The sequence below is a fragment of the Lytechinus pictus genome, unplaced genomic scaffold (assembly GCF_037042905.1).
Source record: "Lytechinus pictus isolate F3 Inbred unplaced genomic scaffold, Lp3.0 scaffold_224, whole genome shotgun sequence".
Taxonomy (NCBI): domain Eukaryota; kingdom Metazoa; phylum Echinodermata; class Echinoidea; order Temnopleuroida; family Toxopneustidae; genus Lytechinus; species Lytechinus pictus.
Genome location: NW_026974344.1, coordinates 1 through 23,493, shown reverse-complemented (window position 1 = coordinate 23,493; position 23,493 = coordinate 1). Strand labels below are relative to the sequence as shown.

Genomic DNA, 23,493 nt, shown 5'->3' with positions numbered 1-23,493 from the left:
ATTAGTAGTAGTAATATTCATATTATTATTTTAATTCATATCATTATCATTTCTTATCATCACCATTACCATCAAGAATACTATCATCATCACCCTAAAATGGCCGGGGGGGGGGGGGTTGAATCAACCCCCCCCTCAACACTTTCTGCGATCATTCCGCTGCGCGAATTTTTTTTACCGTGCCACTGGCAGAGTTTATACTTTTAAGTCTCGCGCATCTTTTGAGACCAAATGTACGACGCCTGGGTACGCGGTTTCAAAATTACGCAACATTTTGTAAGTGCATGTCAGACCAAAAATTGCTCCAAAACGTGATTTTGTGTACAAAGTCAATGCAAATTGAGTTTTCTCATCTTATTCATAAAGATATGATTATTTTTACTTTAAACAGCTGAAAGCAATTGACTTTAGCATAATTATGCTTCAAAAAGGTTGTGCAATAAATCTGATGAAAAAAACAAAGAAAAACTAAAGGTTGAAAAACATAGAAATACATAAGAAATTCATAAAGCAATAAAATACATAAGAAATTGATTTCCAAACCGAAGTTTTTTTCAATTGCCATTGTTAAGAATGCTACAAAGAATATTTTTACCAAAAATTAGCATTCTAGGAGCTTTATTTAGTGAATTAGAGCAAAAAGTATGATTTACGCATAAATTAGCATAATTAATTCATGTAAAATAAAATCTCATTATTTTGGAAAATTTTACCATACAGCCTTGTAGATTACATCGCATACTACCGGCGTGCAAATTTTTGCGGCGCTCGCGCGATCGGCGGTCGAGATCTCAGGGGGGGGTTGAATCAACCCCCCCCCCCCCCCCCCCCCGGCCACAGAACAGCCAAAAAAGCCCGGCCTAGTTAGGGTTAAGTATCCTTCTTGTCCTGTAGGTGTATATGAATAATGTTAGCTGCCCCCACGAAATACTCTCCAAAACCCATTAGGATTAGAGGAAACACCACTGTTATATTTAGCGTAGTCTCAATCTAATGATAATCAACTTGTCATTCAAGATAGAAAGTTGATTGTTCCATAAAATAAAAGCTAGACCAACTTGCTGAGTGGCTATAGGCCTTAACTTTCACCATTTTAAGTGCAAGGCCACTTTTCTGTAGGGCATATTTCAAAATTACATCACAAGTGGGAAAGAGAAAAAAAAGTTAAAAAAACTCTTCAAGGCCAATGAGATGGGCATTGATATAAGTCAATAGGGCATCCTTGCTCATAGCCATCGATGACCTTGGATCAATTCAAACCCTGTAGCTTTATTTTTATTTTTACATTAAGGAGGTATCCCTTGAGGAGCTGGAGAACCATCTAGTGGAGCTGAGGGAGAAAGGAGGTAACCTGAGAGGGATCCTGAGGAGACTCCTCCTGGTCCATACTACAAACAATGTAAGTCTCTCGGTCCTTCCTATCAAGGCTCTTATTCCAAGCACAAATTATATGCTAACAGCCAGTTGAATTTGGTAGATTACTTCAAGTTATTTTAAGGTATAATTGCTGAAGTGTTTCTGAAATAGAATCATGTAACAGGTATTCCCAGCAATATGTATCAAATTTATTAAGATAATTCTAGCAGTATGCATCAGATTTATTGCATATTGCTATCAAAGCATGGGATATGCACTTTTAATGATGTTTTCTTGTTATGTATATGTACCCATTAAGACTTTTGAGATGGTTTCTAAATGATTCGCATTAAAACAGTGTAATCGACAACGTCTTCAATATGTTTGTAAAGAATCTTCAATGTCTAATTTTAGTTCATTGTCTGAGAGTTGTGATGATAGAACAGATGGTAACCAATGATTATCAGTCATGTAATCTAGAAGAATCATGATATATAGATTGAAAGGAAAAACTATAAATGTAAAATATCTTAAAGACTACAACTATGCTGAAACATAGTATACCGCCAACATTGATATAGACTTGTGATCGTATAGCAGAAAGCACATGCATGCACATCAAAATGTCCTGTCAAACAGTTTTGACCTATGACCGGTCGGATTTGTGAAAGAATTGAAAGATTTAATCAAATTGAGTGTATTGATAGCCTGAATGATCATTGGTATATCATGTACCACTGTAATAAACATCAGGATCAATATCATTGTGCTAAGTAAATTTTTAATGCAAGTCACCCTATCCAAATATTTGTTTCCTTCTAGAATTTTGAACGATCAATGGAGTTGAAGAAGGAGTTTGATGAGGCTGGTTATGAACCAACGGGGGCCATCTTTGCCTGTCTTATGAACGTGTGCTGTAACCAAGGCAAATGGACTGAAGCCATGGAGTTGAAAGATCAACTGTAAGTCTTTTCCCATTGGATGTGTTTTATGGTAAATCTGTCATGATTTTCAAGTCTTAAATATTTAATGAAAGATTGAAGGATTAGTGGTTGATATTATTTTTGAGGATCTAATTAAGTATTTCCATTAATGTAATCTTTATATTCTTATTCTTTAGAAGTTGTAAATACCACTAAAAAAAATTAATTGGGTGGTGCTAGTTAATTTTTCCATCTGAATGATTTTCTATTGAAACGCAATATAAAAATCATATATTTATTCGATAGACTTCATTCGTAATTTTTTTTAATGAATGAATTATATTTCAGGCTCAAGTTTGATCCAAGTTTCAAGTTAGACATCTCCAAGTATCGCCATTTGATCTGCTACCTGGCCAAGAATAATCAACTCCCAGGTTTGTAAATGACATTTCATGTGTAATTCATTTTTATCCATTGAGCCTTTTTACCTTAACCTCCTATCCAAGAGATGTAGTAGTATGGTATTTATTCAATAAAAAAAACTGGCAAAACAGTCCAAAGACTGAAAAATCCAGTGCACAGTATAAACAAAGGCAAATTACAATATTATAAAGATGAAATAAAAGCAAAGAATTACAACCAACCAATAATCATATTACACAATCATAAAAGATATACCAAAAGAAAAAAAAAGAAACTTTAAAAAGAAACATATTGATCAATGAAGCATGTACAAACGTCAAGAAGTGTGAAAGTGTAATTCGAACAGAACTCAACTAGGGCATTAAATGCTATATTACATGTATAACCAAGTAATACGGGGACAAAAATAAAGGGGGAACAGAGAAAGGGAGAGAGATAGTGAGAGGAAACCATATTACGGGAATCATAAATATAAAAAGCAAATGAGAAAAGGAAGAGAAAGAAAAAAAAAAGAGAGGATGGGATAGGATGAATGATGAAAAAAGAGTGACAAGGGAAAATAATGGAAGGAAAGAAACAGAAAGGAAAGGTAAAGGAGGGGCAGATGAAGGCAAGATATGGAAAAGAAGACCAACAGAAGGGGGAAAAATAGTAGGGAAATATGGACACAAAGCTGGTTAAAACCTTGTAAAAATATAGCAGTAAGTGATGAAAAAAAAATGCCAAGAATACGTCAATGAAGAGAAAAAAAGGTGAAATGTGTGGTCGATGAGATAATGGCAAGAAAGATGGGCATTGGCACGAATTAAAATTGAGTATATACATACATTAGAGTTAACTGTTACATTCATTTGATCTAAAAAATAAGAAAATTGTGCAAATCACCGGATTGCCGGGGAATAAAAACCAGTTCAGAAAACATTACAATTTCAAATATTAACAAGGTAAAATATGGCAGTAACAAGCTTTCAATATTGCACAAAATCAAAATCACAGTAAGCTCATTTACACGCTTGAGGTAAAGTAAAAGAGGAAAGTGAAGAAAGAAGGGGGTAAGAAAGGAGAAAAAAGTGGAAAAGAAAGATCAGAAAAGGGAAAAAAAGGAAAGTAAAAATAAAGGAATTGAGCAAGGTTTGTGATAATATAGAAAATACAACAAAATCAATGCAATCATTGTGAATTCAATATAGATACAATATGTGGTATCGCGGATTGTTTGAATATTCGAGTTCTGCAAAATGGTATGTCCAAGCATTCAGAGTTCCGGAGCTGGACATTCGAGCGGGACTGAGATCTTCTGGTAGGGGGGAGCATATCTCGATGACGCTCAGATTTTAGTAACCCAAGTCCAAAACGAAGCAGGAGGTCATCTCTACGTTCTTTGAGAGTTTTTAGTCCGTACAACGTAAGCTGATCGAAATAAGGTAGAACATTCGGGAATGCAATGCAGCGTAGAGCTCGCTTTTGAACACGTTCTAGTTCTTCCACCTGGGCCGCAGTAAGACTCGAACTCCAAACTGGTGATCCAAATTCTAAAAGTGGGCGAATGTAGACTTTGAAGATGGTCACCAAATAAGGTCATCGAAACTGAGGAGCTCTTCCTTGGGTTCTAATATTGTTTTATTTTAGAATTTTTTTATTTGTGACATACTAATGAGAATGTTACTTCCATTTTGTTTGCATAAAGCTGCAATATACTAATGTACACAGAAGTGCCTTTTGTTATGAAACTTTGTAAAAAAAAATGTCATTTTGAGAGTATGCTAAGATATCTTTGATATTCAAATTATATTTTCCAGTGCCTTGTTAATTGGATGAGTTCAAAGTTAAAAATTGTTTATCAACAAGTTACTTTACAGTTATCAATTAGTATTAAATTGAATCAAAGGAACAACAATTTTACATACCATTGGTATACAAAATTCCTTTAATTGTTTGTTTAACTTATGTGTAATATTTTCATGTATGTACCATATTCATGTACCAAATTTATTTATTATTATTTGAATGAATGATCATATGAGCAGGTGTGTATTTATATTACTCTAATCGCAATAATTGTTCAAACGTCAGATGAATGACATGAAGATTAATATGCCAATACAAACCTATTTGGTGTTATTTATAGATGCTTTGAGCATGGTACACGAGATGAAAGAACTTGCCGTTGAAACGGATCGGATGGAGAAGCAAACGTTTCATATGCTGAATGAACTAGCATCTGACGGACTGACTGAAGAGGTGGAACGCATCTTTGAGACGATGGTGGAGCTTGATCTGGTGAAGCCTAATAATAACCTTGTGGGACCCATTGTCAGCGCGTACATGGCCAAGTAAGGACCTTTCATCATTCATATCTTAAAGTGTAGTTGTCAAACTCATGATCACAATGCTGAGGGAATGTCTGGCCCATGTACATAATTCAGCCCCCAACATCACTCTTCCAGCTGTTCAGCATCCAGTTCTTGTAGGGCTTAACTTAATGCAAAAATAATTGATATTTCAGTTGTGTTGTGATGATCAGTTGTAGTAATTTCAGTTGAGATCATAACATGCTCTTACATACTGAGAATTAGCAATGGGGTATTTTTTATTTTGATGATTATATGTGTTTTATTGCAGATGTGCAAAGGGAATGTCAATCTTGCGATATGAAAGAATTTTTCTGATCAGTGTAATGATGGAATTAATGCTTAGACATGAGAATTTGGTTTTGATGATTGGTTTTCAGGAATGATTTGGAAGGAGCGTTGGCATGTATCCGAGACTGTCAAGCGAAATACAGCATCATGCCTCACTTTCAAGATGTCTTGGTTCGTCTGGTAGAAGAGGGCCATACAGACCAGCTTCAAAGAGGTTAGTCTATTTATTGACCAAGGGAGGAGATGGTTATAGGATTCATGGAGCTGTAGGTAGGTGATGACGAGTTGTTCTGGTGGTGGTGATGATGGTGATGATATGTTGCTATGATTATGGTGATGATTGTGGTGGTTACTGTAGTGATATGTTGCAATGCTGGTGGTGATGGTAGTGGTTATATTTTGTGATGATAATGGTGAGGATTATGATGATGTGTGATAGTGATGGTGGTGGTGGTGATAATGATGATGACGATGAGGATGATGGTGATGATGATGATTATGGAGATGATGACGATGATGATGATGATGGTGATGATGATAAGGATGGTGGTGATGTTTATGATGTTGGTGGTTGCTTTAGTGGTGATATTTTGCAATGCTGGTGGTGATGGTGGTGGAAATATCTTATGATGACAATGGTGAGAATTATGATGATATGATATAATGATAATGGTGATGATGATTTTGATAAGTAATTATGACAGTGGGGGTGATGGTGATGATAATGATGGTGATGATGATGATGGTGATGGTGATGATGATGATGATGGTGATGATGGTGATGATGGTGATGGTGATGATGATGATGATGATGATGATGATGATGATGATGATGATGGTGGTGGTTATGGTTACTGTGGTGATATTTTGCAATGCTGGTGGTGATGGTGGTGGAAATATGTTATGATGACAATGGTGAGAATTATGATGATATGATATAATGATGGTGGTGATGATGATTTTGATAAGTAATTATGACAGTGGGGGTGATGGTGATGATAATGATGGTGATGGTGATGATGGTGATGATGGTGGTGGTGGTGATGATGATGATGATGATGGTGATGATGATGGTGGTGGTGGTTATGGTTACTGTGGTGATATTTTGCAATGCTGGTGGTGATGGTGGTGGAAATATGTTATGATGACAATGGTGAGAATTATGATGATATGTTATAATGATGTTGGTGATGATGATTTTGATTAGTAATTTTGATGATAGTGGGGGTAATGGTGATGATGAAGATGATGAGGATGATGGTGATAATGATGATGATGGTGGTGGTTATGGTTACTGTGGTGATATTTTGCAATGCTGGTGGTGACGGTGGTGGAAATATGTCATGATGATAATGGTGAGAATTATGATGATATGATATAATGATGATGATTTTGATTAGTAATTATGATGATAGTGGGGGTGATAGTGATGATGATGGTGATTATTATTATTATTCTAACAATGTTAACATTATCAGAATGATGACTATATTGGATGCAACATGTGATAATTATGCAGTACTGAGTAATAGAATCCAGACAATATCACTTTGAGTATTTATCAGGCATGAGAATTGTCAGATTTTTATCGGAATTCCGATTTTTTTTCATCAAAATCTGTGGTCGCCGAGTTCGATGTGAATTTGTGAATATTTGGGGGGTAGGGTCTGGGGGGTAGCGAGTCACTGCGAGGTTGAATCCTTACCGGGTCGCGCCGGCAGGGAACGCACTGATCGATCAATTGCTAGCTACGCTAGCTCAAGCAGCAACATGCACGGAGCGCGAGACTGCACCGCGCACTATTTCGCTTGCACCATACCATTGACTGACATGAACGATGCGAGCGAAAAGCGTGTGGTGGTATCAAAATGGCGGCATCCACACCGAAGTTCGTTGATCGCAATGGGGGAGAAGCGGACCCGAAAGAGATAGATAAATCCGTCAAAAATAGATGGCACTGGTCGTGGCGTGACCATATAATTTTGGAAGGCACTTCTGATCAACATTTGGCCGGGGATTGTTTTCGTAAGCTGTACAATCCCGGTGAAGCTTGGTGCTTAGTTATGATTATGGTGCAATGACAGCATAAGGATTAAGGTATGGCAACGGAGGTCTTACACTTCTGTCGCTTCCAGAATAGTCTACTGCATTGTACATGCTTGTGTTCCATAATTGTCTCTCAATGTCAGCAGCATATGGTTTACTTTACTATAGGTGTGGTGTATAGGTCTTTACACAAACAGTGTTCATAAAGTACAAATTGCATTGTATAGTTTGTCAAATTTTTATTTCCTTTTTCTGTCAAATTGGTACTCCACAATGTCAATGGGTTCCTTTTTCTATCAAATTGGTACTCCAGAATGGCTTCCTATACCCCCTTTAAATGCTAAAACCCAGGAGCTTCAGGGGGCGCTGCCCCCTGAACGCCCGCCAGGGCGCTACCTCTGGACCCCGCCAGGGGCGCTGCCCCTGGAACCCCGTCCGTAGGTTTAATTTCCTTTCAGATATTTTTCAAGAAACTCATTCTCATGCCTGATTTATGATAATACATTTTTTTTAATGAATAAAATTCAGCAATTACCTCTCTTTATATCTACAGCAATGGACTTTGCAAGCCAGCAGCATGGTGATATTAACATGCTGTATGACCTCATCTTTGCATTCTGCACTTCGGGAAAATACAAAGAAGCAATGAAACTAGTTGAGGTAAACACCAAATCCAAATATTGTTTTCTGAACAACATACATATCATGTGATACAGTGTGATGCAATAATCATCTTGTATCATTTTTTTTTTTTTTTCATAGGACTGGGTGAGAATGATAAGAATGATTCCATGAAGATAAATAAATATTCAACTTTTTGATGATGAAGGGTGCATATGCTGTGGAGTTTATCTTCTCAATAAGTTTAGATAATCCAAATGATAACTGATAAAAAGAAGAAAGTTAATGGTCATTTTATATTGGCACTGTTGAATGATCTTGTATTCTTTTTAACAACCAACACGTAATGTTTGCAGTGGTTGTGATGTTGATGATGGTGAACTGTACGTTATTGCTCGTATCAAAGATGGTGCTGACGACAAAAATTATGATAATGATGTTGCATATCATTACAATGATGAAAGCGGATATTTACATTTATCTTGTGTGTTCTATTACCCTTTATCTTAACTAAAATAGACCCCTGGTATGATTGCAAAGAACAAGCGTATCCAATGGTATGCTGAACGTTGTATCGGAGCTAATAATATGGAGGCACTGCAACAACTGACAGCCATCACCAAAGACCTGTATGCTTGTGATAGGGACCAGATGTACTTCTATCTTATTCAGTTGCACAGTAAGTCCTCTCGTGTGTGAGAAGTTCTCAATGTGTGCGAAGGGCAATGTGAAGCTATTCTGTCTCACAGCTCACCAGCTACTCATCAAAGACTTATGTTTACATTAAGAATGATGATAAAAAAAGTTAATAATGCAACTTCATATCCACTCAGCAAAGTGTTCATATCCACTCTGCAGAGTGCTCATATCCATGCCTCAGAGTGCTCAATGTGCTAATTATAATAATGATAATGATATAGGTATATTTATCCAGGAAAGCCACTTCAGTTCTGAAACTGTTCTCCCAGCAGGCCCTGCTATTATTATTACGCCGGCTTTAGCTGGGCTGCCTAGGCGCTCAGTCATTCAAGGAATTTCCTTCTACCGGGTACCCATTCACCTCACCTGGGTTGAGTGCACAACAATTGTGGATAAATTTCTTGCTGAAGGAAATTACGCCATGGCTGGGTTTCGAACCCACGACCCTCTGTTTCAAAGTCAGAAGACTAATCCACTGGGCCACAATGCTCCACATGAGCGTAGTGGTGAATTCAATTCTCATGAGCCTTGATCAGACGTGGGGTCCCAGTCAGAGTAATATTTTATTATGAATGGATTAAAATTCCAACAATGTTTCTCTTATCATGACCAAGACAAAGGCTGTTTTGGTCGGAATATTGGGTTTTTATCATACCAAATTAATTATTTCTCTGATCCACATTTCTGTTGTATCTTCCCTTCAAAGCTCGTAATAATGATGTTGATAAATGTCTTGAAGTATGGACTACTATGCAAGAGGAGGGTGTGGTACCTAGAGACAGAACAATGCGTTATCTTGCCAATGTACTACGATCATATGACAGACCTATACCATTCGATGTCCCAAAGCTCACTGCTGAACAGGTATACACTTCTGCATCTTGGGGTTCAAAACTTTGTTTTGTTAGAATAGTTGGACATTGAAATTTAAACTTTGCAGTTGACTATTTTTTTTTCAGTTTTGTTTGCATTGTTATTTTGATAAAAGTGTACTATTCCGAAGCTGATCCATGATTTAAAACTTTAGCTAGATGTGAAAATATTAATGTTTTCAAAATGATTTAGGCGATTGTGCGTCAAGTGGAGTTTCTCATTTCACTCTTAGTTCAGTAAGAAAATAGAGAAAAAATGAACAAAGACAGCTTTTCAACTTCGTTTTCTATGTTAAAGGTCCAGTCTACCCCAACAATTGGTTGATATAAAAAGAGACAAATCAAACATGCATAACAATGACAATTTTTTCAAAATTGGATGTCAAATATAAGTGATATGACATAAAATTCTGCTTATTTTTCACAAAACAGTTTTATGCACAATATATTGATATGTAAATGGGAGAGTCAACGATTTCACTAACTTTCTGTATTTGATTGTTTGAATTACACAATATTTTTTGCAGATTCAGACAAAAACAATATTCTTGATCATAAGTTACAAATTATCATGAAAGGAAATTATGTTACATCTTTTATATAAAACTTAAAGGAAACACAATAATTGTTATTTACTTCTACTTAATGACTTATTCACATGGTTTCTTTTCTTTTTATGATTTGTTATATATCAAACATTGTAAAATATACTTTGTTGACTTTTTCCCCCATTAATTGTGTCTTCAGCTTGACAATCAAGAACTTAACACCACTGAGAAGATAGATAGAATCTTGAAAGCAGGAGTAAGCATTTGCTTTTTTTGTTACTAACATCAAACACACATCATTTTTGTAATGTTTATTGATAATTTTCCATGATATAAGACATTTTGATTTATCTTTTTAATCCCTATTGTTTGCTCTTTGATGCTTTTTTTTTGCGGGGGGGCGGGGGTGTATTGACATTTAATAAAAGATGTTAATGATTTGTTTGATCTTGATTTACTAATCTATGACCTAATATGTTAGGTCTTAAAACTTTTGTTATCAATTTGCATTTCTTTAGTATTAAATGTCCCTATAGCATAATCACTCATTGTTTGTAGTGTTTTTCCAAGAAAAGAAATCGTCATTATTTTCACTAGCCACACCTTAATAGTAACTTGATAAATTAGGAAGAATGTCTTTGACTTGATGACTAACAAATTAAATATTTTTCATTAAAACTGTCCATCATCTTGTTAATTTATAGAATATTGAAGGAGCAGAGGAGCTTTTGAAGGAAACTCTTGCGAGTGGGAAGGATGTTGGTTCTGGTGTCTTTGACAGGGTCATTTTTGAGATGCTCAAGTTGGGTCGTATTGATGATGCTCTCACTGTCAAAGATTTGTAAGTACTTTTATTTTTTCTCATGCTAAAGACATTTATCTCTTTTGCCTAGGATGTATTTTCCTAAGCGAAAGACACTTTCTCTTACATTAGGATATTTCTTATGCTTGGTATAGATGTTTCGCTCTTAATGATGCTCCTGTATTATGCTTCAGACATTTCTCTTTCATAGCAAGGATGGTTCTTTCTGCCATGTTAGGACGTTTATTATGATTAAGACATTTCTCTTCAATGCTAAGGATATTTTTTTCAATACTTTTTATACCCGAGTTTCAGGTCACATGACCAAGGTCAAAGGTCATTTAGGGTCAATTAACTTAGACCATGTTGGGGGAATCAATATCAAAATCTCAACCAAGGTTCAGTTTTTGAAATGTCATCATAACTTTGAAAGTTTGTAGATCTAATTCTTGAAACCTGGATATAAGCGTAATGGTGTATCACTGAAGATCCTGACTGAGTTTCAGGTCACATGACAAAGGTCAAAGGTCATTAAGGGTCAATGAAAATAGTATTTTATTATCATATGAATATTTTCTTTTGTGAATTATTCAATAGTTGTTTTCAAAGTGAGCTCTGCTGCAATATTGAATCGCCTATTAAATGCAGGCAAGACTGCCAGAGGCAATCCACTTTTTTTTACTTTACCATTCAGTGTCTGGATTATAAAATGTTTTATTTTCTTATTTATCTTTGTAGAGGTGAGAAATCATGTGACTTTAAGATGTCCATCATACTCACCAACAAACTTCTCATTGAGTATATCAAGAAAGGAGATATAGAAAGTAAGTTAAGTTGATGAATGCTAAGTAGTACCTTTATTGTAATAATATTAATGTTTACATTCATTTGTGTTCATGTTAACCCCTTATGAGATTGGGGTATTTTGGAGGCTGGAAAGTCTGGCTGTCGATCGTGTGATCACAACAAAAAATCGGCATGCATATTGCCTATTGCTTCATGGTTGATCTTGATTATTGGTATCATGCTGTAAATGAAATTGAATGATGATTTGGAAGTATTCAACTACCAGAAAAAGTGAAATTTACATGATTTTCCGATTATTTTCACTGAAACTTTAAAAGTGTATACTCTTCATAATTGGTCTTTTTATGGAAAAAGACCTATGCTGTCACTAATGCTACATTTCTATAACTAATTTGCTATAAGCCAATCAAATTCTGGGATTTAAGTAGCCGGTGGTTATTGCTGATACTTTTCATGCAGTAGAGATGCCAAATATAATTCCATATCTGTTGTGTATTTTAGATGCAGAAAGGTTACTAGACCAGACGTTAGATTCAGGGGAGGTCCCCAGGCCATCTGGAATCAGAATGCTGTGTGAGAGATATGAACAAGATGGACTCTTAGATACACTCCTAACTTTGAAGGAAAAATATGAGGAGAGAACGCAGTCTCGCTTTCCTATCGGCAAATCGGTCCTTGGGGCTTATATTGTGAAGTAAGTTATCAATTGTAAAGTTTGAGAATGAATTTGATGAAATCTGTAAAAGAAAGCATATTTATTTGTCCAATTATTTAAAAGCTGATTGTGAAATAATGTGGGGGAAAAAATCATTCTGCACAGGTCATCAGAGCTGCCAACCAGTACATTTTTTGGCGTATTTAGTATGTTTTTGCAACCAAAATACGACAGTACGTTTTTTTCTGTAAAAAATGCGATTTTGTAAAAAGAATAATAAAAAACTTACACAAATATGGTTATTGGATCAATGTTATTTCAGGTAACTTGTTTTTTTTTCTCAATCAATTTGTTAAAACCATGGTGAGATATACACATGTTTCAATGTTTTTTTTTTCATGTGAAAGAGCAGTGCACATTTTAGCTTGCATGTAGCTTGAGCGCCGCGATGAGAATGCGCGCCACGCATTTCATTATGAAACGCAGTTTTTTTGGGGGGAAAAATACATTTTTTTATCACAGAATGTAATTTTTAATTCCCAGAGGTTGGCAGGTCTGGGTCGTGTATGGACATATTTATCATTGCATTATTTCAAAGCAGATATTCTCCCAAAAATAAGATTTTGTATGAGAGATCAATTAATAAGGTTTTTTTTACGAAACTAACAGCAGCAAGAAATTAATTGCATTGCAACATACATTCTTGTGCATAATTAGTGTTTGAAATGACCCTTTAATAGTTATAGTTCAATAGAAATAGACATAGTGCTAGAAGACTGAAGTTGCTAGCCCACGAAGAATGCTCTCATAACTAGTAATTTAGAAAACAAGATGTACACAGCAAGTTTGGGGTTACATGTATATGCTTAATGGAATTGCCCTTTGGAAGATGAGTTGACCTTTGATACTATTGACCTTTGACCTTGTAGGGGTGATGTAGGAGGTGCAGTGTCGTACATAGAGAAGGAGCTTGAGGAGGATCCTAAGAGGTCAAGACGGATTGGTATGAGGTCATTCTTTGGTAAACTTCTTCAGAAGGATCAGCCATTGGATGAGGGTAAGATAATAAATATCTGTCTTTAGCATAGTACATAATCATGTGTAAAACTTGGAATAGTACTTTTAATAATATGTATGCTATGTTCTTCAACGCTCTTATTATAAATCCTTTTGTTGTACTCCTCTAACCTCAATATGTGTTCTTAATAGGCATCTAAGAATGACATTTTGATCCATCTTTAAAAAATGGGAAGGAGGACTGTTGAACATCATTTGATAAAAAATGCTGAATATTTGTACTTGTATAGTATGGGAAATTATTTTGGGGATATATTATTTGAGCTAGTGCTGCAAGTCAGGCGCCATGTTCGGGTTCGGTTCGGTTCGGCAAGGTTCGGCAGAAATTTGCCGAACATTGGTTCGGTTCGGGGTTCGGTAATGATAGACTGTACTGATAACGCTATAGTTCATTCAGGTATACGTAGCGTACCGGTAGACAATTTGTACTTGATTGACTGCATGTGCTCGCGCGTACCTCTGTCACATCAAACCATTTTATCTCTATCTTGTTGACATGAAACTATGAAAGTTATAGCGCTCAACGAATCAACTGTTATCTCGAATTTGATTATCTGATGACAGATTTATTGGGTAACTCACAGTTCTAAAATGGCGACTCTTCCTAGTCGTCCATACCTGGACCACACTTTGGATACTTGCCAAATTAACTACGCTCGCGATCGCACTCGTACCCGTACCAGCTAGGCCAGCGCATGCAGTCCCCTTGTAGCGGGACTCTGAGCTCATGAATATTTATATATACAGTCCGGCCAAACGTGATTGGCAATTGCATCACATACGAGGCGGCCAGCGCCAGTGCACTGAACTGTAGGCATAGTAGGGCCAGGGGCGTGTCGAAGAAAGTGTGCTTATGTAATGCGCCTTTCGCTAATTGGCTCGATGGGTGAACTAAACCACCAATCGCATGTCGCTGATTGTCGCATCGGTACATACAGCCACGTGCTTTGTCTGCTCGCGAAACTCAGCTCACTGATTGAAGAGCAATTCCCGAGATTTCTATGATTTCATTGGTCAGATTTCATTCGACCATGAACATACAGACCAAGTGGGATGCAAAGTTTTACGACTGTAATGGGACAGGGGGAGTAGAGTGATCATCGAATTGTTTATGGTTAATTTGAGAAGTTGATAAGAAAGGGGAAAAAAAGTAAAGATTGGGGGTCATTTTCCCCCAAGAGATGAATGTTTCCGCATGGCTTTATCTTCATTCAACTTGTCAACGAGGGGAAGTGGATCTTGCTATATGCTATACCGTAATCATTCATGAGTGTTTGATTTTTATTTTCATCTGATTGTTAATAATAAAAAAGATAACTTCACCTCATCTCATTTCTATATTATTTGTTTTGCGTCTCTCCTTTTCATCTCTAACAGTCACTCACTTTATTTCCCACTTTCACTGGATCTCTCGTTTTCAAAACTCCTTACTTCTCTCTAAAATCATGAAAACTAGACAGTAGCGAGCCGACACCTCAATAATAATGTCAATCATCTCAATCAGATCTTTATTCTCCGCCGCAACAATACACGAGTTACGATCTTAATCACATCGTATCGTAATTCGTAATATTAATGGTACTTCATCTTTCACTTTCGGTTTATTGAGCTCATTCATTCAAAATACTTTGAAGATTTTCAAACAAGAATCTTGTTCGCCACCTAAAAACAACAATATTTTAGATAATTAGATTTAACCAATGAACACTCATACAGTTTTGGTTTTCTTTACCATGCTTCGGCGATTCGGCCACAGAGCGAAAGATGATGAAAGCCAGTAAAATGATTATAGCGCAAGCTCGCGCAACATCATTCATCGGATCTCCTTTCTTAATCAGGGCCGTAAAAACCACAATGTCAACATGAAAATGAAAACAAAATCTAGTAACCGCAAAATAAGCGCATACTTCCAACATACAATTGCAAAGAAGATCAAATAGAGAATGCGCAAATATAATGATTAGAAACGGTGTAAACTTATAAATTTGTTAGCTGAAAGCCGTTTTTTTTTTTTTTTTCCGAACTTCCAAACCAAGTCTTAGTGTTCGGTTCGGTTCTGTTCGGTTCGGAAGTGCCATGTTCGGCGAACTACCGTTCGGTTCGGCGGTTCGGCTACAGCACTAATTTGAGCTATATGAATGGGAATATTATTTTTTTTCTGCAGACTATCTTATGAAGGAATTCCTCTTGTAGTAACAAAACATAGTCCAGTATGTTTAGGTCCTCAGTTCTCCATCGTACTTGAAGGGTATTTCTCTCTCTCCATGTGGCTGTTTCTACATATTCCCTTCCCATCATTAAATGTTTTTCTTTCTCATATTTCTGTATTGGCTACTCTCTTTTTTGTAGTGTATGCAATGGTGGACAGATTAGTAGCTAAAGATATAGAAGGACCAGCATGGCAGCTTCTGTACTCTCATCTAGACAACGGCAAGACAGACGGAGCCAGAGATGTCATTCAGGTAACTAGCTTGGCTTGCTACTTGCATCTGTAAATTGCCACTTGGTCCACACCCACTTCGGCTTTTTTCCATTTGGTCTAATCCTAGTTTGTCTACAACCAGCAGTTCATCTACTAACCATTTGGTCTAACTGCCATTTAGCCCATTTACCACATTGTCCAATTTCCAATTATGCTCTCTCCATTTTGTCTAGTATCTACTTGGTATGATACCACTTAGTCCGTATGATTAGATGAACTGTTTATGAAAAAAAAATTATTTGACATAGTGTGCAAATGTAAGACAAAGTGGTACAAGTGGTATGGAGGTATGTTTTAACATCTTTTAGTTGATATTGATAAATGCTTAGTCTTAGAAGCAATTTTCCTTTCAAATCTTAAGAAACCACTCTCAAAATTAGTTTTAGAACAATTCTCCATTCAAATCTTAAGAAACCACTCCTAGGGACAGTGATTTTCCGCGATCGCGGAAAACGGACGGAAATCACGGAAAAGGGCATTTTGAAACGGAAAGTGGCATTTCAAACGGAAAATCACAGAAAACATATTTTCCTCAAAATACACAGAACAGCAATAGAAATTACTCAAAATCTCAACAGAATATCAATATTAAATGGCCACAAAACCCCAGAAAACACGATCTCACTTCGCTACAATCATGTCAATTCACACATCGTGACTGCACTCGATCAAACCACTCGCCGCCCATACCTGGCGCCGGCCCGGTCGGGGTTGTATTGGGCTTATCGAAAACATTCACATGCACACGCTTCATTTCAACAACACGGTCGTGTGTTACTGCCCTCTACGTTCGAAGATGTAACAGCACGATATCGGGGTCTTGAAATCCAAAATGGCGGATAGGCGAAACTCGTTGACTGCTGGAAACAATGTCCAAAAACCCGAATTATCAATGAAATTTCATTTAACCGTAAAAATAATGCTATTAATTCGAAAGGTGAGGATGTATTTATGTTAAATATGTTTGTCAAAATATTTTGTGTACCCGCATAGATCCGATAAGAACGGATTCTATTGCGTTGCTGGTACAGTGGCAGATACAAATTTTGACCAGCGCGGGTGTGATATTGCTATTCAATGTGTAAACGGAAATCCCCTTTATTTATGTACACAAAGTCTATGGGGAAACATAATTTCCGTTTCTGACATGCTGAAACGGAAATTGAGATTTTCTGAAACGGAAAAGGCAATTTTTTAAAACGGAAAATCACTGTCCCTACACTCCCCAAAACACCTGAACCATGTTGCAGTAAGTATTGATAATAATATTTCTCTTAATGTGATTCCTACATGTATGTTATTATTATCATCATCATTATTATTAGTAGTAGTAGTATTCATGGTTTATTTCAAATTGTATCTCGCAGCCACTGGCTGAATTGTACACAATTAACATTTTTAAAAAAGATACAAATATGGTCATGGTAATATGCACAACATCAAAATCCACAACAAAATGTTTCATGAACAATCAAAGGTAAAAGTAATTAGAAATAAAAAAATAAAAGATCAGAATAAAAATTCAGAAGACACTCAGAAGTTTTATTTATGGGATTTATTTTCTTTCTTTTTATCTTTCAGAGATATGATGTGATCAGGGAGAAGTCATCAGGTTTAATAGGATATGCCATAGAGATGGTAGGATCAGACAGTGATGTGGTAAGTCAGTCATTATCAAGATCGTTCAAGATATGTCCTCTGATTAAAAAAGTTTAGAGTCGCATCCAACTACTGAGATTTATATGGAATTATGAATTCTGAAGTACTTACGAATTACAAACGTTTTTTTATGGTCTCATTACTCTCATACTTACATGTAAATAGCTTGTTTCTCCATAACATGTAAATTTCTTCTTAAATTGCTTGATTTTACACATGAGGCTTGCTTATATTCACAATTTAGGAAAATCTTTTGGGTAAATTAAGTTTGATATTGGTTGATGTATACATGTAGATGTGACAGTGGCGTGATTCAATGTCAGAGTTTCTGAAAGTTTGAGCTGTTTTGTGATATAGTATGTTTTTCCTATCATGCAACATTGGAATGTGTCCCTTTTCTCTTGTATACTAAAGAGAATAGGGTAGAATTTTGTTTTAAAGAATCAATCATGGCTGAGTGCCTCTGACTGAATGTTTTATATTCATATCAATCAAATGTACAGATGCAATTTTATTCTCAAATCAAGGTTAAATCTTATGCATGTAGAGTTGTAGATGATATTTGGTCAGATCAGGATGTCAAATGTAATATCTTAATACAAAAGAACATTGTGATAATTCACAGATGTGATCATGCTGTAATGATTTTGTTTTCCAGGAGGAGAAGATTGAACAAGTCTTGGAAATCACCAAAGACCAGGATTATCTTGATAGATCAAAGATCTACTTCTATTTACTCAAAGCACATGGTAAGGTTTACTTAATAAATCAGCTTTTAGAGAAAATCATTTGGTTGAACATTTACAGGCTGATTATGCAATTTCCAAAAAATCCCAGACCTGCATAAATGTGTGCTCAGTCATCAATGAGTTTAGAAGGAAAAAATGAGGTTAATGTTGTGAAAAGTCATGTTTAATTAAACTTTTGATGCAGACACATGTATTGAGGTAAGTTGAATCCTCATATGACATTCTGTGATTGTCTGTATTTTCTTTTACATGTCGATATATGTTTAGCATAATTCTGACTTGGGACAAATTAGTGAAATTTCAAAGAATGCTCCACAATATACCATGTTTATATTCTTCAATATCATTCTCACAACTGGTTTATTGATGTATACTGATTGAAGCTGGAGTTTTATTTTTTTTAGATAGATCCTGGCTATATTAAAGGATATCAAGTTAGTTGTTGGTGATAGAAGCAAAATTTAGATTGTTGTTTCTAGCTTGAATGCCTCATATGAGTTCACACAAATGATCCAAATCACATTAATGATAGCTCAGTAACTATGATTTGTCCCATGACCAGCTTCACTTAAGTCTAATGCTGTATTGATGTAGAAATTCAACGAACACCAACACCGAAGGTCAACACTAAACATAAGAGCTCCCAGTGACTTCATTTCTATTGTAGTACTTCTGCTGCAAGTATAGTCTTATTACTCAATGATGGCATCTTTCAATGCTGTGAATTGGTCATCAAAGAAATGCTTTGATTGATTTTTTTTCTGTGCTATCTTACAGACAACCAGAACAACTACCAGGGTGGTTTGATGGTGAAACAGAAGATGGAAGAAGAAGGCTTACACATGAGTGACTTCATGCTCAAGAGACTAGCTTTATTACTAACCAAGACTGGTCAACCAATCCCATTTGATGAACCACCAGTGAGTGACAAATAAACTCCCAGGGAGTGTTTCATGTACAGCTTTGTCAGGGATTTTCATTGATCACTTTGCTCTCAGCCAATCAGACGCAAGTATTTCCAGTAACTTGTAACATGTGTCGGCGAAAATCACTGACAAAAATCTTTGTGAAACAGTCCTTGAGTGTTTTTGGTTCTGCTGTATGAAATTAGTTTCTGACATAATTTTCTGACTCTTTAAATTATGATTAAGAATCAAGACAAGTGCAGAAAACCTGCAATCTAGTGCCAACAGTAAAAAAATGAATTTGCAGCTTGATTTTCGCCAATGGCAAGTAGTCATTGAAGTTACGATTTTTTAAAGCTTTGTTTACTCGTGACTCCCTTGTGTAATAGGCAAGTGAGTTAACAGCCAACTGCCTCAGTGTTCTTTAAACATTTCTAGACTTGGTGTTTAAAGAAGAGAGCAATTTCAACCACTAAAAACTGTACTATTTTGATGGTAAAAGGTCTATGATAGTGTCAAGGAAATAATGTAATCAGGGTCACAGATTCTGTTTTCTCCACCCATAATGATTTATCACTATTTCCATGCGTTCAGATTTGGCAGTACTTCAAATTCAATCTTATTAGTGTAATGTTGTGATGAACTCCTTGACCTTGGGGAAAGTGATGATCCATTTGACTGTTCATTTTAGAATGAAGATGAACTAACAGTTGTCTTGAATTACTTCTTTCATCCCTTCCCCCTTCCCCCTGAACCAGAATCCCATCTCATTTTACCGAGAGAAGCTGAGACTGGAAGGAAAAGACAACCTACCTGAGATCAAAATCGTAGAGGATGAGAGCTGATGTTAAAATTAATTTAAAAATGAACTCTATATTCTATCTGGATCAAAAAGAAGAACATGAGGATGGAGCGTGACAGGAGACAGAGGGTCAGCTACGGGGCACCTGTTCAGCGACTAGTGGTTGATTCTACCAAATGCCAGGGGTAGTTGAAGTAGAAAGAGATTTATAGATTGTTTTTATGATTTTGTATGTTTTATACATCAAGAGTTGTATTTTGAGATTTATTTATTGTACTTTGATTTGACAGTGCAGTACTTAGGATGTTGAACTTGTCTTTTGTACCCATGGTGATTCTATTCATGCTGAAGAGTTCCATGTGATTGTTTGTTACACAAAAAATTCACAGGTGAGATTTTCTCAGTCATGATGCAGTGCACACAGGGATATTTACAATGGAACAACAGTGCAAAGTGCCAATGCCTAATCATTGTGAATACCTGCAATACTCTCATCACCTTTAACACTACAAACCTAACCTGTGCATTATTTGTTTTATAAATGGTTAGGCACTTTGCATTTATAGTGGACAAATTTATGGTTCAAATCCCTCTATTTTATAAATTGCACAGAATAAGAGCTTAACAACTGTTTCCTATTGTGACATCACAAGTATAGCCATAAACTATGATATACACCTCAATGAGCTCACCGTTCCTTGCTATATCCTTCTCTTAGAAAGAAGGTGCATTTCAAGGCCTATCTACATGATGCATTGCTGCATCCAAAATGCTCAAGTGTCGCACCCAAAATGCACATCTGGAGGGTTGACTAGAATTGAAACAACATGCGATTGCCTATGCATTGGCTACTTGCTCCATCTGTTTTTATAGAAAATTGTTAAGAAAACTTGGAGTCATGCCTATTCAACATAAAATACCCGAAAAGTAATTACGGTGAGTTTTGGTAGACCACCAAACTACACAACTCTGATATATTAGGTTGAAATAAATTATGATGTAGATAGTTTGTACTCTGTGGAATATCAAAAATATCTGTATATGCGATATCTTTATACAAAGTTTCCACTGTGGCATTAGATGCAGTACTGATATACAAGATGCATTTCTTCTTTTTGCAGAGTTACCTAAGTGTATTTAATTCTAATGCAGTTCATGTGTTTTTTGCAAACATTTTTCATATTTGTCTCACAAATAATGTGATCAATCACCTTAGGCTTAATGATAATAATGATAACAATAACAGGCATTTATATAGCGCCATCTATCTATAAATATTCTATTCCGAGGACCAAATGTTACTTTTGGGATGATGAATCAGAGGACAGTTATATATATCAATACTCTTCTTGATTTCAACAGACAAATATTATTGCTTACATAGGCAATTCAATACGTTGGGGCACCATTTATCAATTGTGTACTCCTTCATTGCTGTGTTGAATCAATGGATAATGTGATCCCATTCATGCATTAAATCCTATGGAGTCTAGGTCTACAAAGTGAATTAGTGAACTCCTATTTCATGATAAAGTGAATGGTCAGGTATTGGTCAGTTTAAGGTCAGAAATCCTTAGTATAATGAGACTTAGCACTTCATCATTTACTTATAACACTAATGGAATTCGTTCAATTTGGAATTCATTCATTTGTTAGATGTGTACTGAACTGGGCATATTTGTGATAAGAATGCTTGGTGTTTCTCTGTTTGGGAAGCTGAAAATGAATTCAGATCCTTGTGTTCAAATGTCTATATTGCATCAAATAAGCATCATCATCAATTATAACCTACGCAATTAACAGGCATGGAATAAGGGATTGCATTATTTGTATTTATTTAACAATTTCTAAGTATAGATTGGAACATTTACATCATTAATAGTAATTGTTATTCTGTTACACATTGAATCATTAGAATCTTAAATGATTCTCATAGTTGGGTTGAGTGATGATTAAACCTTGCTAGAATATCTCTTTGAAGTTGTCTTACTCAAAGAGTAAGAAAGCTGGTAACAATTAAAAGCCCACATTTATATATGTTTTCATGATACCACCTTGAAACTTTGTTTCATGCCATACCTCAAAACATACTTCTCATTCAGTAATAAATGAATATATAATCACTGATTCATAATTCATGAGGGTGGGTTATAATGATATATAATGATAATGATATATATAATGATAGGAAGTGTCTCATCGTTTATATTCTTGCAGGTTGTGTATTCGAGTACATTGATGGGTCCACTTGTTGTATTTCTATGAAATCTATCAATTCTATGCATTTGTCTCCTGTAATGCAAAGAGTATAAATACAGGGATTATGCCAAGGTATTCTTATTTTTATTTATTTGATTTTTTTAGCAGGGAGGGGGCAAGACTCAAGAAGTAATGTCATAATAAAATCACAAGGAGAAGACAGTCACCTCCCCCCTCCCCTTTGTGATGCCTCCTCTATTCAGTATGATTACATTGGAATCTCTTTGGTATAAATCCTTCTGGAACCGGGACATTACCTTGTTATCCCATGTCTACATAACAGTAGAAAACAAAGAAATGGACTTTATAAAATCCATTGTGACATTGTTTCACCATATTTTCTTTACTCTGAATGTTGAATTGGCCTGTCACATATTGATGGTCTAGTATCATGTGGAATTTGAAACCATTAAGATTCAAGACCTGATAGCAAATACTGTAAATCAACCGATTCAGCTGTGTTTTATTACCAATGGAGGCTTGTTCCTCACAACCTGTATACATAAATGTGTATGCTTTACAGCACATGATTATATATATTGTCTATGAGCTCCAGGGCTTTGTGCAGTGTACCCAAAGTGGTTGCAAGCTGCCATTAAAATCCACTGCACCTGCAAGTGAATACCAAGTCAAATTTCTTGCTTAGTATTGTCCAACTTCTGTTTTATTACATCCTTTTTTCAACAGAGTATATGCTGCTGGTTTTAATTCATAGGTGAAATAAATTATCAGCCAAGAAGATCATTCACTCAGAGAAATGGAAAATAAGAATTCACTCCGACCCAACACCTTTACTACTAGACCTCAGGCAATTGATGACAGAGTTCTGTGGTCTAAAGGGCTTAAGATCTATACCTCTACTCTACAGAAATTCTATTCCTCCACTTTTTTTTATATATATATCCCAGCTTGATGGGATTTTTTGCCAATTTGAGGATTGTTACAGCCTGTTGTGCTGTACCTTTTCCATTTCTTTTTGCTATGTTGTTATGGTACAATGAATGTTTCATCTGACGATTCTCTACATGATGTGGTATAATGCAAAGTGGTATATCCTGATAGGACCATGGATCTGCTGTGTCAGACTTGTACACTATTCCACAAAAGTTTATCAATTTTATGACCATCTCCAATGGAAGCTCATGTATACATTGCAAAATGCATTT

At 35.9% G+C, this 23,493-nt stretch overlaps 1 protein-coding gene across 1 annotated transcript; it reads left to right on the top strand.

Moving 5' to 3' along the window:
• Positions 1-231: 231 nt before the first annotated feature.
• LOC135159328 (leucine-rich PPR motif-containing protein, mitochondrial-like) lies at positions 232-22,958 on the top strand. The gene is made up of 19 exons (XM_064115554.1): positions 232-246; positions 1,292-1,399; positions 2,179-2,318; positions 2,628-2,713; positions 4,831-5,035; positions 5,434-5,558; positions 7,944-8,050; positions 8,531-8,690; positions 9,417-9,574; positions 10,330-10,386; positions 10,835-10,971; positions 11,671-11,756; positions 12,241-12,433; positions 13,324-13,451; positions 15,821-15,933; positions 17,535-17,612; positions 18,271-18,361; positions 19,139-19,281; positions 20,025-22,958. The coding sequence occupies exons 1-19, from the start codon at positions 232-234 to the stop codon at positions 20,109-20,111; spliced, it is 2,217 nt and encodes a 738-aa protein (XP_063971624.1). The 3' UTR covers positions 20,112-22,958.
• Positions 22,959-23,493: the final 535 nt, after the last annotated feature.

What these genes read in the sequence shown, in the direction of transcription:
- LOC135159328 (XM_064115554.1), top strand. An exon ending in CTATCTTATTCAGTTGCACA is followed by an intron (nt 8,691 to 9,416) that starts GTAAGTCCTCTC and finishes TTCCCTTCAAAG; the next exon opens with CTCGTAATAATGATGTTGAT. An exon ending in TAGGATCAGACAGTGATGTG is followed by an intron (nt 17,613 to 18,270) that starts GTAAGTCAGTCA and finishes TTTGTTTTCCAG; the next exon opens with GAGGAGAAGATTGAACAAGT.